The sequence below is a fragment of the Eumetopias jubatus genome, unplaced genomic scaffold (genome assembly GCF_037043125.1).
Source record: "Eumetopias jubatus isolate StellerSeaLion01/CBP00866 unplaced genomic scaffold, mEumJub1_p1.0 scaffold_6, whole genome shotgun sequence".
Taxonomy (NCBI): domain Eukaryota; kingdom Metazoa; phylum Chordata; class Mammalia; order Carnivora; family Otariidae; genus Eumetopias; species Eumetopias jubatus.
This window is the reverse complement of record NW_028274812.1, coordinates 40,429,861-40,445,372: the sequence shown is the minus strand read 5'-3', so window position 1 is coordinate 40,445,372 and position 15,512 is coordinate 40,429,861. Positions and strand designations below refer to the sequence as shown.

Sequence of the window (15,512 nt, the reverse complement as noted above, 5' to 3'; positions counted from 1 at the left end):
CAATGTAATGTGACAACAGACGAATATATTCACTTTGGTGACATATTTATAAACTTTAAGTGCTTAGAAAACCCAACAGTATAAAAAATATAAAAATAAATAAAATATAAAATATAAACATAAACAAAACATACAAAATTATAAAAGAAATAGCAAGCAAAATATAATATTTATAATATTTATAAAATAAAAGCAAGAGAATTACAATATGAAATTTTAAAATGTGGGAGAGGGTCAGAGAACATGAATACAGGGAACTCTAAGGTTACCAATCATGTTCTATTCCTCCAGCTGAGTGGAGGGCACACGGATGTTTATCTTAGCATTCTCTTTATTGTATATACTTTATTTTCTTTTTATCTATAAAAATGTCATGACTTAAAAAATACTATGTCTGCATTTCTATCTGATTCATTTCTATTATTCTAATAACTTCTTGAATGAAAAGTACTTGTTTATAAAAGAAGTAAGGCACTGACATAAAAGGAGACATATTTTACTGTTATTCTAATTTATTTATTTATTTTTTTAAGTACTGTTGTCTTTTTATGGTGTGTTACTCTCAGAGATAGAAATTGTTTTGTAAAAAAAAGTGCTTATTGGCTCTGAAGATCAACACAGAAAACCATGAATTAATTATTAATGCTCCTGAGTGTCCCCCCAAAACTAAAACATTTTAATGGGGTCATGCTGTGCATGTTTTTGATTAGACAATCTTATATAAGAAAAAGTTTAAATTTAAAAAATGCATCTGTGATTATTTCAGTTCCTTTACTTTTCCTTTGTTCCCATTCATGTTCTAAATAGAACCCAGAAGAATGCCAGTTATTCTGATACCTCTTGAGAGACACTTCTAGTGGTATAGTTGTTTTTTTTTTTAATGAGACTTTTGTAGTCAGTTCAGTGTGGGATTTTGAACTAGTAGCAAGAATCAGTCTACTTATGTGTAATCCATAGCGTATTCAAGTGATGTCAGATGTTGCAATTCATTCAGTTTAAGGATTTCCTTCATATTACGGAGTGAAGTGGGATGCACCTGTTTAATCACAGACAGGAAGAAAACACCTCTCTACATCACTTCAGATGCAAACCTTACACAAGTGAGTTCTTGCTGAAGAGGAGGCTGGCTTTACAATAGGCCTGTTTTCTTCCTGTGGGGTTCACTCAGAGGGTTTTGACTTAATTTAACCTAGCAAAATGCATCCCCACGTTTCTTACACTACAACATTAAGTTCCTATATTGCTTATGCGTGTTTCCCTCCCCCCCTTTTTTATGGCTGAAATAAGGGAAGGAGAATGTTTATAATGAAGTCGATAAAACAAGGTAGAATAAAGTGAGTTTTGATATATGACAGTGCTCACAATGTAGATGACTATAGTGAAATTAAAAAAAAATTAATTTAAATACACTTTAACAGAAATAATTTAAATAAAACACTTACCTAACATAGATTCAGTATTTGACAAATTCCTAATATCTTTTACTTCTGTTTCTTGGCCTATAATGACTGTTACCAGTTTGTAGGCTTAAAATACGGCACTTCCTAAAAATGCTAGGGTTCTTATCAACAAACTGCTTGAGAAGGATTTGCTTTATTACATATTGCTCAGTTTAGGCCTGAAAGTTACAGTGTTTCATGCAGTAAGTTTCTTCCTTCTTATTCATTTTAACTATACAAATCATCTCATTTAAGTGTGTGGAATAACATTTATATACCATATGACTTTCCTCAAGCCTTCTCAATATACTAAAGCATGTGTTGATTTTCTCCCCACTCTGTGTTCCTCTAGGATAGTTTCCCAGCACGATTTGGAGGAATTCATTTTGTCAATCAACCATGGTATATCCATGCCCTCTACACCGTGATCCGGCCTTTCCTAAAGGAGAAGACTCGGAAAAGGGTATCTGTTTGTTTCTTTTTTTTATACTCTTTCTCCTCCCACATTCAATGAATTATACTGCATAACGTGTATCTAATATTGGCTGTGGTCAAATGTGCCTCTACATTGCATATAAGTGTTCAACATACAAGACATTTAAAAATTCTTGAAGACCTTATGATTAATTCTGATCAATGTATGTATGAAAGAAATACTTAAAAGCCTGCTAGTGTACTTTCCCACAAATTGGGAGAACACTTCATTACATTCATTATATATTAAAGCCTCAGTTTAAAAGCAAAAAAAAAAATTGTGCCATGTTGCTAGATTGTTATTTCTAGTACACGTAATTTCACTTAATTTCAAGTAAGATCTAGAGAAAAGTTATAACTTTATAAGTTGACATATGAAAGTTATTTCACAATATGTATCACATTGAATATAGTGAATTTTGTGATATCTAATATAATTTTGTAGTGATTGTCATGATCAGTCACACATTTCAGAAAGAATGCTGATGTGTAGAAATATTAATATTTCTTTAAATGGTGAGTTACTTGAGTTCTAAGACCGATTTTCATCTAACAATGAGGATATTCAAAGTACATACAACAAAATAATCATTCATTTTTTTCTGTGAATAAGACAATTTATATAAAGTATTTAGCACAGTGCATGGTACATGGTAAATGCTGAACACATTTATTGTTATTATTAATAGTATAGATTTTAAAATGCATTTTAATGCCCCTTATTTCATTTTATCCTCCAAAAGACTCTGAAGCATAAATTTAGTAAGCCTTATCTCCTATTTCAGAGCTGAGAAAACTAAGTCTTAAGATGGTTAAGTAACTTGCTTACTCATTTACACAGCTGTAGAGTTGTAGAGCTAATATATGAATCCAAATATCTCCAGATTTAGAGCTATTTTTACCACTGTGCTGTGACCAATTTTCAGATGATTAGTTCCAGAGTAAAATATACTTTACTTCTAAATGTGTATTGAAGGTAATTTTCCATGTTTCTCAATGAATGAGAAAGCACTTCAGGTATTTCTGAGCCGTGTTGTAGAAACCTCATTGTGAGCATAGAGGACAGGTAATTGTTAAGTATGTGTTTGTATCAAACATTGAACAGAAGGTCTTCTGAATATGAATTTGTTGAAGATGTTCCGGTAGTATAGGAGGAAGCTTTCTGTAAACAATTACAATTTATGTCAAGAATTGTTTCTACCAGTGAGAATCAAATTAATTTACATGTTAGAATTCAGAAAAAATGTATTGATGTGCTTCACAAATAACACTTTCAAATTTTGTTTTATGAAGAGGTGATCAGGTGATCCAAAACACCTGCTGGGGCTTTTAGTACATATTATACTAGTGAATGCTTCTGTAGTATTCACTCTAGGCCACATGCTGTTCTAAGTACTTTACATATGTTAACTCATTTAATCCTTACAAGGATGGCTCTAGCGGAAGCATTGTTATTTTTCTCCTTCTATAAATGGGAAAATGAGGCATCGAAGGTCAAGCAAATTGCTCTAAATCACAGCTAGGAGGTAGTAGAGCTGAATATGTGGGTTTATTGGGAAGAGGGTTCCAGACAGAGGGCATAGCAAAGACAAAGGTCCTCAGGTTAGGGTTAGTTGGCAAACAGCAAGAAGGCGCAGAAAGCTGGAGCAGAATGAGCTACTGAGGAGGGTAGCAGACGATGGGATGGAAGGGAATATGGTATGCCACATCATAGGGGGTCTTGTATTCCATTGCAAGGGTCTGGGCTTTCAGTCAGAGTGAAATGAGAAATACTTGAAAGACTGAATACAGGGGTGATTTGTTCTGAGCACAATGTACTGCTCTGTTGAAAAAGACTAAGGAGGATCAAGTCTAACCCCAAGCTCCAGGTTTGGGGTTATTTGATTGAATTGAATAATTTTGACAATGCCTGGAAAAATTCATGGCTAACATTATTCTAGATGGAAGTGAGATATCTGAGCTTTACCATTTTAATTAAAACTATATGACTTGTAAATCTTCATAAGAGAAAACAGTTATAGGTTAAAACACTTCTGATTTCTACTTATATAATCAATATAACGTGCAAAGCTATTATATTTCTTTGTGGGTATTCCAAGTGATTCAGCATCATAATATTACTCAAACACTGTATACCTTAGATGCTATAAATCTGTGCTCTGAAAAACTGGCAAAAGAAAACCCAAAGAATAATTGTGCATCTTTTGTCACAAAAAGAAAACTCCTGGTTCTTTGTTTTTTTTTTTAATTAAATGAAATCTGACTTTGAGTCTCCAACATACCGACCAATGGGAATAGCAACCCTAGGTGGTAGGGGTGTCCCTTCTCAAAATCTCATCAATGTCTGGAATCTTTCATGCGGAACGAAATTTTCCATCCAGGATGGCTACTTCTGACATCCTCATTATTCAAGCCAGTATTAGTTCCTTGAATTAAGGTCTCCTTCTGCTCCTAAGTTGTCTGTGAAAAAGAAAAATAGCTTCTTCACTAAAGCTGGAACCCAATGCCTAGGATTCAACCTCCATGCACTCTTCAGCTATTCCAGGGTTGTGGTCTTGCCACTCCCAAGAGCTGACAGGAAACAGGCTTCCATACTGATTGGTGCAACTTTCTACCTGTTCCTCAGTATGGGGGACTCTCTCTTCTATTCCTTGCTAATTCCCAAACGTATTTCACTTTTCTCCCTTCCACTCAGGTCACCTACCATAACCTCTTTAATGGCACAGTGTAGGGAGGTAAAGTAAAAGTATTATTTAGGCTAACTCTTAGAATAGTAAGCTACTCTGAGGCAAGGGAGCCCACAAGGACAAGATTTCTTGCATGAAATGGTAGAAGACAGAAGAAACATCCACTGCAAATGTCCTGAGACAAATGTGTACAGGGTGTGTTTCAGCAGGGAGGAAGTAGTATATGTGTTCAAAGAAGGAGTTTATGGAGGGCCTTACAGGATTTATTCTAAGAGAAAGGAGAAGTCAGTGGGGAATTGTGAGCAGAATAACATGATCTGACTAACGTTGTGACATGGTCATTCTGGCTGCTGTGTCGAGAACAGAGTGTAGGTGGCAAGAGTGAAAGAGGGGAGAGCAATTAGGAGGTTAGTGCAATAATATAGCTTGAAGGATGTTGGTAGTTTAACTTGGGGTTGTAGGGGCAGAATTGGTCAGATGTTCAGATTTGTGATATATTTTGAATGAAGAACCAAAAGGATTTACTGACAACTTAGAGAGGAATTAAGGATGAGTCGACGGTTTTAGCCTGAGGAACTAGAAGCAGTCATACCACTAACTGACATTAAAAACAGGGAGGAGCTGATTTGGGGAAGAAAGCTGTGAGTTCAGTTTTGGACATATGAGGTGCCCATTGACCTCTTAAGTGGAGATGTCAACTGGGGAGGGGAAATAGCAATCTGAAGCTCAAAGGAATGGTCTGGATGCAATATATCTATGTTCAATGTGTGAACGATATTTAGGGCCCTAGACTGAATGAAATCACCAAGGAGTAAGTGTACTTAGAGAAGAGAATCAATCCAAGAACTGAAGCCTGGAGCTCTGTGACATTAAGATGTTGGGGTGATGGGGAATAATCAAAAGAGACTGAAAAGAAGCATCTGTCAAAGTAGGAGAAAATCAAGAGATGCTGGAAATAAATGTTGCAATGACGAGAGTCATTTATATCCAATGCTACTGAGAGTTGAAGAAAAATAAGGGCTGAGAATTGGACATTGAGTTTAGCAATGAGAAGGAGCCTGACGAGAACCATCTTCATGCGATAGTGGGAAGCAAAGCCTGGATTTGTCCCTATGCTTTGCCTCTGAGCCTAGTACAATGGAAAGATAAACTCTACAAAGGCCAACCTCTCCACCTGTGCACTAGAAGACATCCTCTCTCCTCTACTCAGTTATATTGCATATATATATAAGCAATTCTCTTCTGTCTTTCTCACATCATCAAATTTCCTCTGTCTGGGAGATCTTTCCCATCAGAGGACAAACAACCCACCTCTCTTCCCATCCCCCAGGAAAAATGGGACTAGAGAATTTGGACAGTGAAACAACTCCTTTGATGAGTTTTGTAACAAAGGGAAGGGGAGAAATAGGTTAATAACTGGAAGTAGAAGTCTGGCCAAGAGAGGTTTTGTGCCTCTGTTTGAGAGCGGATGGACTTTGTAGAGTTTATCTTTCCATTGTACTAGGCTCAGAGGCAAAGTATAGGGACACAGATGCTGGTGGGTGGGTCTCATCTGGTTGCCCTATTTTTTCAGTGAAAGAGGAAATAAGGCCAAAGCTGAAAGTGATGTTGAGGGAGGATGTAACAGAATGTTAGCAAAGAGAGAGGAAGTAGTGTGCTAGGATTTCATTGACTTCTCTAAGGATTTATTAAGATAACTCATGCATGACTTGAAGAGATTTCTTACATGAAAAAACATCTAATGAAATAAGATTGTATAACTAATAAAATAAGAATTTCAGGTGCTCGAACTTAACTCCCCCCCAAATTATTTTGATTTCTTATGAGAAGAACCTAAGTGTGTGTGTGTGTGTTTGTGTGTGTGTGTGTGGTAGGGGGGCTGTTGTGCTCTGCAAAGAGGAGTTGGAAGGTGTAAAGTTTGCAATTAACCTAATGTGCTTTGGAGCAGATGTCATCTTCCACCTCTGTAGGCTCCGTATCAAGTATTTCAGGCAGCCGTTTGCTCTGCCTATTTTGGCCAGTGACCTGCTCTCATCTGTTTTTACTGGTCCATAATCTGTTGAAATTACTTGTTGATTTCTAATTCTCATCCCCATCATTTTGTTGGATGTTGTAGTCTAGTTTTTCTTTGTTTTCCAATATATTTACTTCAGTGGACTCTAAAATTACAGAAAGCAAAGGTAATTATGTTAGCCTGTTCATCATAAACCTGAAGTATGAGTCACTTAGAAACCATGAGTGACTATTTCTAAGTTACTTATAAACTATAATCCTTAAACAAATATTATATAAATTATATGAGATGACACGAATGCTTTTTCAGAGAAGACCGATCTACAGTTTTGAGATTGAAATGAAAGAAAAGAGATAGTAATTTATGGAGAAACAAATCTTGAGTATGTACCTTGAGTAATTTTTCAGCTTAAAGATTTATTTATTGTGAATTGGTAAGACTGATGAATCACAGACCTGTACCGCTGAAACAAACAATACATTATATGTTAATAAAAAAGCAAGAAAAAAAGATTTATTTATTTATGAGAGAGAAAGAGAAAGAGAGAGAGAGAGAGCAAGGGGAGAGGCAGAGGGAGATGGAGAGAGTGAATGCCAAGCAGACTCCAGGCTGAGCGAGGACCTCGATGTGTGGCTCAACCACACAACCTTGAGATCACGACCTGAGCCAAAACCAAAGGTCCAACGCTCAACTGACTGAGCTACCCAGGTGCCCCAATAATTTTTTAGTTTAAAAAAAAAGCTCTAGGTAATACCAATTATTAATGTATACATACAGCTTTACATTTTCACTCCATTATTGCATTTTTATTTGAACAATAAGCATGGAGACCTCTAGTAGAGAAGATACTGGCAACATTATAGAATATAAGTCCTTTGGGATGTGAACCTTCACTCATCCTTTCATTATGATGATGCTAATCTACTTTTATTTACATCACACACTTTGCATTATGAAGCAGTAATTTAGTGGTTACAGTATTCTTATTTTTATTGATGATAAAAGAGAAAGCCATACTGGTAACAGCTTTTGGGCTTAATAACTTGGATGGGCTCTATAGTTGATGAGTCCCTTATGAGAATGGTCTATTTTAACAGCATTCGTTATGCACATCATTAGCTTTGCACAACTAACATCAAGATGATGTACAGATCAACATGCCCATTGGATTCTGCTCATGTCCTCAACTATAAAGTAGGAAACCAAATTTCAGGTTCCAGCTCTTTAAGGCAACCACTATCTGACTTTCTACAAACTACTTAAGATGCCTATGCCTCAGGATTTTTATATGAAATATTAGAATAACAGTACCATCCCTGTATGTTTCACAGAGTGGATGAAGGATTTAACTATTTTAACAGACTTGGAAAACTCTTGTTTTTGCTTTTCCTAGCCTCACTCCCTTCTCCTAGCATTTGGATGGTATTTATTCTCCTGTGTGTGTTTCTCCTCACCCTTTTCTTGCATTTGTAGATATTTCTGCATGGTAACAACCTGAACAGTCTACATCAACTAATTCATCCCGAGATCCTGCCTTCTGAGTTTGGAGGAATGCTGCCCCCTTATGACATGGGAACATGGGCAAGAACACTGCTAGACCACGAGTATGATGATGACAGTGAATACAATGTAGATTCCTACACCATGCCCATGAAGGAGGTGGAAAAGGAACTCTCCCCCAAGTCCATGAAGAGGTATGCTGGAGGTGGCTGGGAAGTGGGCTGTAGCCAGTGTGGGAATGCCCCAAGTGAACTCCTGGGTTTATACTTTTGGGGAGTATATATTCAGTGGGATTTTAAATCCTTTTATGCCCCCATGATTAGACGTCTAGGAATTCTGAGTCAAAGATAAAGTCATTCAAGGCAGTGTCAACTCAGTTTTGTTCCATGTTCACAGACAGTCTAACAAGGCTGTTAGGGATCACTAAATCCAGTGGTTTTTCAAACTGTACCCTCAGAGTTCTGGGGGAGTACCTGAGGCCTAGCAGGTGGGGTGGGAACAGTGCCCATCTCCACAACGAGAACAACTCTCCTTCTATCCAAGCAGTTTCCTAGACTTTTGTATAAGATTTCATTTGAAGAAAGGGATCCATGGCAAACACACACACACACACACACACACACACACACGCACACACACACACATTTCAAACTTATATTCTCTTTTTAGTATCTCTGCTCTGTTTCTGATTTAAAGGTCTAGCCATTCCTGAGGCAAAACATTCTATTTTCCTACAGCTTTACTCTTTATAAAGTTCATTTTTGAGTGAGGTTCTGATTCCTTGCTTTGACTCTCGTGGTACTTTTATGCCTGTTTCTTTCAGTCAATGCAGGTTTATTGAACACATACTCTGTAATAGGTACTTCCCTAGGTGTTTTGGATTCACTGTGAACATACACACATCCAGCCACAGCTTAGTGGTGATGGAGGGCGGGGGAGTTGCTGAACATGCCCAAATGTATAGCTGCCTCTGACTTTGCATTCTGTAGCAAACCAGAAGATACCCCCAGGCCATAGAAACCCAGAGTTCACTTGGATAATAGTAACGAATATTATTTCTCTGTTCATTTCCCATCACAGAAATATAAGAACCACAGCCCCTGCAAGTCTCTTTTCACCTGGCTCAGGGAGGACCAAGGCATCGCCCCTGTCATCCCTCACACTATCTTGCATCTTTCTCTGATGAAAACCAAGGGTCCTTTGGTCACAGTTGTGTTCATGCTGGGGCACCGCTGTTCTCAGAGTGGGCCTCCTCGTGCAGCTGCTGCTGTCGTTGCTACTGTTGTTGGTGTGTGTGATGTCCTCCTCTCCCCAGGCTGCTCCACGATGCCTTGGAGAGAAGGGAAAGGCTGGAGACATCTCCAGCTTTAATTTCTCCACCAATCAATAAGCAGGGGGAGGGGCAGAGGGAGAAGCAGCCTCCCCACCGAGCAAGGAGCCCAATGTGGGACTTGATCCCAGGACCCTAGGATCATGACCTGAGCCGAAAGCGGATGCTTAGCCGACTGAGCCACCAGGTGCCCCAGAATAACTTCCTTCTAATAAAAATAATAATCCTAGTTGTTGTTAGAATTTGCCATTTACTATGTACTTATCATGAGTCAGGCCCTATCTAGGTATCTTTTTCGTAACATTAATTTATTTTATCCTCACAGCAACCCTGTTAAACAGATGTTGTATCCTCAAAGTCACACAGTCTATGTGTAGTGGACTGGGGTTCCAACCCATGAGGTATAGAGTCTAATGTGTTGCTGACATAAGCCTTCCTTGTCTACCCTCTGAGATAGGACGTAGGCTGTCACTCTGGAACTGAGCTACATGAGGATTTGGAAACCGCTATCACTGGTGATCCCTGGTTTTTGCCTTTACCAGCTAACAATGCTTATGTCCTTCAACCACTTCTGTGATGTGTTTGCTAACGTGGTTCCTTCCTCAGAGCACGTATCTCTCCGTATCCTCCACATCCTGGCTGTATCCTATCACCTGCGGTCTGCATGCCCACACTCCTCCCAAACTTCTACCTGGGTATTTGCCTCTACCCCCACCCTGCTCCCCTGGCCCCCATATATTATCCACATGGCAATCTAAAGCATCTTTTAAAATCTAAGTCAGATCATTTCACTTCTCTGCTTTAAATTTTTTAATGACTGCTGATCATACAGTGAATAAAATAAATTCTGTAACATGGCTTACAAAGTGCTATATGATCTGATCCTGCCCCCACACCCTTCTAAGTGTATCCCGCCATCTCTTTCCTCCCTTGTCTTTCAGCCATAATATCCTTCATTCTGCTCCTGCAGCCTCCCTCTCCAGCTTGTTCCTCTCTAACGGCCTTTCCACGTGTCACGGCTGCATAGGATGCTCTTTTCCTGCATCTCCCAATCCAAGGTCACCTCCCTAAGAGAGTGGTTAAGTCTTTATCAACCATTAGGTCTTTTCTTTTAAATTTTTAATGTTATGTTAATCACCATACATTACATCATTAGTTTTTGATGCAGTGTTCCATGATTCATTGTTTGTGCATAACACCCAGTGCTCCCTGCAGAACGTGCCCTCCTTAATACCCATCACCAGGCTAACCCATCCCCCCACCCCCTCCCCTCTAGAACCCTCAGTTTGTTTTTCGGAGTCCATCATCTCTCATGGTTGGTCTCCCCCTCCGATTTACCCCCCTTCATTCTTCTCCTCCTGCTATCTTCTTCTGCTTTTTTTTCTTAACATATATTGCATTATTTGTTTCAGAGGTCAACCATTAAGTCTTAATCTCTACTTCCTCCTTATTCTGGTCACTCCCTATCAGTCACCTTTTTTATTTTCTGCCTGCCAAATGACTCATTTTATTTAACGTTATGTTCCCTCCCCAAATTTAGGCTTCATGAAGACTTCAATGACTTTGTCTATCCCATTTTCTGAATCTCCAGTGCCTGGAGTAGGGCCTGAAACACAAAGGGTGCCCACTGGGGATTAGTGGACTGAATGAAGGAGCGCTCTGCTGTCTGTCAGTGGCCCCTTTTAAGTCCAGTGTTCAGAACTGAGTAGGTGACATCTGTTGCTATCACTACTTGCATCTAAGTTCCAGAACCCTAGCTTTGCCCTCACTGGCTTCTGTTGTTGCCTCCGTTGCTGTGGTTCAGGTAGCCACAGCACATTGCTAACTCATATTGAGCTTCCTAGCACTAGAAGATTCTTTACTTATAGATCCATGTCCTCATAATTCTCTCTTTCTGTGTTTAGCTTTTTCCTCTAAGCAGATAATTTTAATTGATTAACACCATCTTGTTAGATTTGGCTCGGTCTGTCCACCTTTTGAAGTCTTTCTGGATCCTGATTTTCTTCTCCAATTAATTAGGCCATTCTGTCCTCTGCAGACTTGGCTCACAGCACGTTGACCTCCCCAACCCTGAGTTTCTTGCTTCTGACGTGGATTGATTAGAATTTCAGAAATCCTTTGCTTGGTGTAGGTTTTGTATCTTACGAAGCTTTTAGGGTTCTATCTGAAAACTTGTGAAGAATGAGCTTAAGAAAGTTATTTCATTTGATTCTCACCTTCTGTGTGTCAGGGAGTGGCAGCTCCCCATCAAGGATGGGACAGAAGTGTTCCCAGGTTCCCCCCTGCTCTCCTTTCCTCCACTTTTTTTCCCCAGTTTTGTAATATTGTTAGGTTGAGAGGAAAAAAAAAATCATTCCTTCACCAGAGACTTGTAGATATTTCCTCCTTTCGGGGGAATTTATCTAGATGTGTAGGAAGAGGACTTTGTTTTCCTGTGTTAATTTGTGGAGGAATAGCATGGTCATGTGAAAAGATACAAAGTTGTCGATTGTAGGGCCTTATACTAGGGGAACATCTTTTACCTTACATCTCCAGTACCTAGGATAGTGCCTAGGATAGTGCAGTGAACAGCAATATTAACATTGCCATGGTAATATGAGCTCCGATTTTACTGAATAATATTCAACATTTATTGTTCCTACCTGTCAAACTCCATCTAATGCTTTGTATATGTTGACTCCTTTGCTTCTGTAAACAACTAATCAGGTAGTGCTATCTCCCTTCCATTGGTGAGGAGACCCAGATACAGAGAAGGTAAGTAACTTCCACATGGCACATAGGGGCAAAGTAGCGCGGCTAATACTGGAAAACAGGCCCTAGGATTCTGTAAGTCATCTCCCTAACTGCTACCATTTGCTATCTGCCAGAATTTGTGCTGCGATTTATGCATGCATTATTGAATTTGAGCCTTAGTGTATCTGTATGATGTAGGTGTCATTTTTCTCCATCTTACAGTTAAAAGAACAAAATCTAGGAAGTTTAAATAGTCTCCTCCTGGTCACAAGAGCCAGCAAATAGCAGAACTGGAATCGGAATCCCCTTCTGTCCAAAAATCTATCCTCTTAAACACAAAGGTATAGCACCATATTGTGGATGCACAATGAATGAATAAATGATACCTGAATAATTAAACTTAAATGATTGGGTTTCATGAAAAGAAAATATAGGTTATTCATTGCAAAGACAGCAGAGGCTATGTGGAGACCGCTCAGATATGCTGTGAGTTAATGATAAACAACTCCTTCTATTGCAGCAGAAGCAGACCAATGCATTGACAAGTCGTGGTCCTGTACAAATAGCCCTGTTGTTTTAGATAAAACAGAAAAAAAAAATCTGGACTAAAATAACAGTACATTTGGGACAATTAAATACAAAAAAAAAAAATCTTAATCGGAAATCATTTCTGCCTGGCTTGTTTTATTGAGGAATTATTCTACATATGGAGCCAGTATTCATCATCCAACAATTCTGAGACTGGTCGTGCATGATAAAAGTGAACTAGGAATTTAATCACAGGTTGATAGTGCACTGTAATTTAAAATATTTCATTAAAATCACCATACCCTCTAATCATTTTTTTAATAGTCAAGGAACATAAGGATTTAAAAGATTGTGTGTGGGTGTGTGTGCCCATGTGTGTGTGTGTGTGTGTGTGTATACAAAATATATATAAATAATATATAAATATTATATAAATATATATTTATAATATATATTTATATAATGTTATATAAATATATATTATATATTACATATATAATATATAAATATAAAAATAAATATATAAATATATATTTATATAATATTATATAAATATATATATATATTTTGCAAATGCTTAAATTGTGTACTTTGTGCTGCCTGAAGAGTTTGGTGTGTACTGATTGATATTAATAGGATATGCATCAACATTTATAGAATAAATCTAACTTTGTGAGAATTTTAAAACATGTTTTCTGTTAAGAGTTTCTTTTTTTATAGGATAAATTGCTTTATCTTTATTATTCTTGGTTTTAAATGCTTAATACCAAACTTCTTTCAGTATGGAAACTATTTCTTGGGTAGAATTAAGATATCTAGATTCAGTTGTGTAACAGACTCTGTGATATGCGTTGTGCTCACTGTAAGGAGAGAAGCTGATGAAGTCCCTGCTCGTGGAACTTGGAGTTAAGTGGGGACCAGTTGTCAACTTAATATTTCGGTACAGGACATTAACTGAACTTTTTTTGTATTTTAGCATGGATTTTTCTTGGGAAACAATTTTCTTTAGTTGAACCTAAGTAAAATGGTGGTAAAGGTCTAATTCCTAAGTGTTTTGTACAACTGTCTGCTGTGTTAAAATGCATTTTATTCATGAGATAAATGATTTTTCCTAAGATAAATGATCATTGCATTTAAAAATGGTACACAATCTTTTATTCCTCCTTCTTTTCTCCCTCCCTCAACTTCTCTCTCTCTCTCTCTTTCGCTCGCTTTCACTCATCTGCTAATTCAACTGTAGTCGATCTCCTTTCTGATAGAGACATACATAACCTATTATTGAGATAAAATAGTGAAAATGACTCAGGAAGTAAAACGTTCCTGTTTTAATGTCCTTGCCTTCTTTCGTGTTCCCTCTCTAGAACCGAATTTAAGTTTATTTAAATGAATGAGTCAATTAATCAGTTAATCCTATAATTATTTTTGCTTTGATAATTAGTTCCATTGCTGTTCTTTTTCATTAGCATGTGCAGTTGTATTTTAGCTTATAGTCTTTCTTTTTGAGAGTTAATGAGGTTTGCTAAGAGGCATATTGCCACAGCAATAGCCAATTGGCTGGAATGCAGCAGCAGGGGGAAAATTCATTACCGAGGAGAATTTTAAAAGGGCAGCTGCTTCTTTAATGCCATAGCTATTAAGAAAGCAGTTTCCTGCCATAACAGTAGAATGTTCCATTGACTTTCCTCCTTCCCAGTTTCATGTTGTTTCTTAATGATGAATTGAGATATAATTCCCACCTACTATCAAAAGTGGGTATAAGGAGTCCAAATCACTTGCTCTCCTAATCAGAAAGTGCCACTACCTATATAAGAGGGTTTTTTTTTAAGTCTTAAATTGTTTCATGAAATTTTCCAGAGTAAGACTGATTTTATTCAGATGTTGTGGTGGGAAATTTAACAAAAATTCTCAAATTTTGATTTTTTTTCTAATGTGGCCATTGGAAATAAAAAATGATGGTTAAAAAATGCACATTCATGTTGAATGTGTTTCATTGAGATCTTTTTTAAAAGATGTATTTATTTGTATTTATTTGAAAGAGAGCTTGTACTTGAACTGGGGGAGGGGCAGAGGGAGAGAGAGAGAGACAGAATCTCAGGCAGGCTCCATACCCAGCGTGGAATCCAGCACAGGGCTCTATTTCATCACCCTGCGATCATGACCTGGAGCCAAAATCAAGAGTCCTGGCTTAACAGATTGGGTCACCCAGGCGCAGATCATAGAGCTCTTTAAGATAGGAATTGAGACTCCTATAATTTCTATTTCATTTCTCATAACAATAATTTCATTGTAATAATTTCCCACTTGGAGATGTTCTGTTATCATCCATCTGTCCTCTACTATAAATTCTCACTCTCAAAAAAAAAGACTTCTGATCAATTGTGAAGAAGAGAACTTAAGCTTATTATGGTGCATTTAGAGTCCTTTGCTGCTCATTATTCTATTTAGAGCTCAAAGGGGATTGTTTTCTCCCTCTGATACAAAATCCACTGTAAGCATGTCCCTCTCGAAATGTGCAGCATTCTCAGTTCATAAATCCCTTGATGTAGGGAAGATAATCCACATCTATGAGAAAAGTAATAACGGACAATAGACAGAGAAAGGAACGTAATTATTTGGTAATAACTAACTGACACTGGCCTTGTCATTTCCAGATCCCAATCGGTAGTCGATCCTACAGTATTAAAACGCATGGATAAAAATGAGGAAGAAAACATGCAACCTTTACTATCTCTGGACTGATAACTTCTCTGCACTCCCCATGGATTAGAAATGGAAGGTACTTGTTTTCAGCAACAGGGACAGCACTG

The 15,512-nt window shown here is 37.8% G+C and overlaps 1 protein-coding gene across 1 annotated transcript in view; it reads left to right on the top strand.

Moving 5' to 3' along the window:
• Positions 1 to 15,444, top strand: part of CLVS2 (clavesin 2) — a 60,158-nt gene extending 44,714 nt beyond the window's left edge. Inside the window, exons 3-5 of the mRNA XM_028117001.2 lie at positions 1,792 to 1,902; positions 8,088 to 8,308; positions 15,357 to 15,444. Of these exons, the coding sequence (XP_027972802.1) occupies positions 1,792 to 1,902; positions 8,088 to 8,308; positions 15,357 to 15,444 (420 nt within the window). The remainder of the gene's footprint in view (positions 1 to 1,791; positions 1,903 to 8,087; positions 8,309 to 15,356) is intronic.
• Positions 15,445 to 15,512: the final 68 nt, after the last annotated feature.